Source organism: Gloeophyllum trabeum (genome assembly GCF_000344685.1).
Source record: "Gloeophyllum trabeum ATCC 11539 unplaced genomic scaffold GLOTRscaffold_00441, whole genome shotgun sequence".
Lineage (NCBI taxonomy): Eukaryota > Fungi > Basidiomycota > Agaricomycetes > Gloeophyllales > Gloeophyllaceae > Gloeophyllum > Gloeophyllum trabeum.
Window position 1 is genome coordinate 250 of NW_006920849.1, and position 1,761 is coordinate 2,010.

General features: G+C 49.4%; 1 protein-coding gene across 1 annotated transcript; it reads right to left on the reverse strand.

Annotated features, from left to right (window-relative positions):
• Window positions 1-283: 283 nt before the first annotated feature.
• On the reverse strand, window positions 284-567 carry GLOTRDRAFT_134731 (uncharacterized protein; the record flags this gene model as incomplete). Its single annotated transcript, XM_007873656.1, has 2 exons — window positions 284-307; window positions 364-567. The coding sequence occupies 2 exons, from the start codon at window positions 565-567 to the stop codon at window positions 284-286; spliced, it is 228 nt and encodes a 75-aa protein (XP_007871847.1).
• Window positions 568-1,761: the final 1,194 nt, after the last annotated feature.

Genomic DNA, 1,761 nt, shown 5'->3' on the forward strand with positions numbered 1-1,761 from the left:
TAGAGGTAGCCTCGACGCGTCAATGCTCGCTTGAAGTGCCTCATCACGCGGTACTGCAGGCTGATCACGTGCGGATTAGCTCCGGCCGCTTGCTGACTGATACGTTCCGTCCGGCCGTCGATTTACGTCCGCTGACTCGGTCGCTTTGACGGAAACGAAGGGGAGTGATGACTGGGGAGTGGTAATACCAATGACTCACTGCGACGCGGGCCTCCGCCGTTCCCGGAGATAATTAGTCACAAAGATATTCTTCCGGGTGACTTCGGAGCGTCTGGCAGCGGAGCTAAATCATTTCGGTGATCTGCGCCTGCCTTGAGGACGTTAGAAGGTCCGGAATCAAATCCAGAACCCTTCGTCGGTTACTTGTCGCGTAAGAGGTTCGACAGGTGGTGTCGAATAAACTTTGGAGGGGATGTATGGTGTGTCAAATTCGCAATTTCGGGGGTCAGAAGATCGCTGGGGCTTATCACCGCGCGCGTTAGGTCCGGAAGGCCTCTCGCGGGACCGTTTGTTGGGCAGGGACTCGCAGACGCCCCGAGACGGCTCGAAAGGCTTCAGAGAATGCATGAAATGTATATTCTACAACTACACTAAGGGCTGTAAATCATCATACTCTGCCCCCACCTGTATGCCTAGCTACCCTCCCTCTCGACGTCTTTGCTATTGCGCCCCCGCGTAAACACGACCAAATGTTACCTTTTCGAGAAAAGTATCATGTGACCTCCGACCCCTCCGGCGGCATCACTAAAAATAACTGGACCCAGCCGTATTAAGTAAACGCCTATTACATTGCCATCATATTATTTTAATGCATGAGATTTGTATTGCCTCCTTAGTTCAGTGGTTACGCGGCCGGTTTTGAGTGCTGGACGTCTGAAGTTCAAATGCTACCGTTGCAGATTCTTTTGATTTGTGCTTTTAGGGTTAGGGTTTATTAATTTTCCTTACTGTTAGCTTTTATATTATCCTTGTCAGCCACATGTATCACAGCTATATAGATTTCAATGAAAATCTATTTTGCCCGGTGTATATGACCCTCTTAGTCCAGACTTGAAGACACTCTTACTGGCCGGACACGCGCGCGGCAGGAAGCCCGCGTTTGCCGGCATCACGTGACATTCTTCTCAATATGGTATATTTGTACGTACATGTTTGCACGGGGGTAGGCTGCATCTAGTCGCACGGCATTTGGCGTGGTGCGCATATTCCGATCACGTGACCTCATTAGCGTTATGGAATCGTCAGATAAACCGCGTTCCCCAGCGCGTCGCGACCCTCTAGAAAGAATTAATGAGCTTCAGGTACATAGTTTGAAGTGACACCAAAGTTGTGCTCAATTAGTGTCTGTTTTGGGTGCCGTATCGACCGATAAAGCCTATTCTGTACCATGATAGGCTCCAGCGCATATTGATAATAATCCATTCCCCCCATGGGCTGGTAGAAGTAATGAGTAGCAATACATATATGTTTTTAAGCTATATTGAGGTATGCTGCCGAGCGTGGTGTCTTTAAAATGAGCTCTGAAGGGTAGAGCTTCAACATGTTCCCCTTTTGGGACAGCCAGAGCTGCAGATGTCAGCAGCATGTACCGAACGAAGTTAATGCTCCTACAGCGGAAAGAGGGCGCCAAAAAATCTGAGACTACTCAAGTTGCATCAGGACCAGCAGGTACTCCTGCCATATCATATATTTTTCCCTCGCTGCATGGAGATCACATGGGTACGAAACGGTGAGTCTGTCGAGGTGGCCGTGGGAATAGTC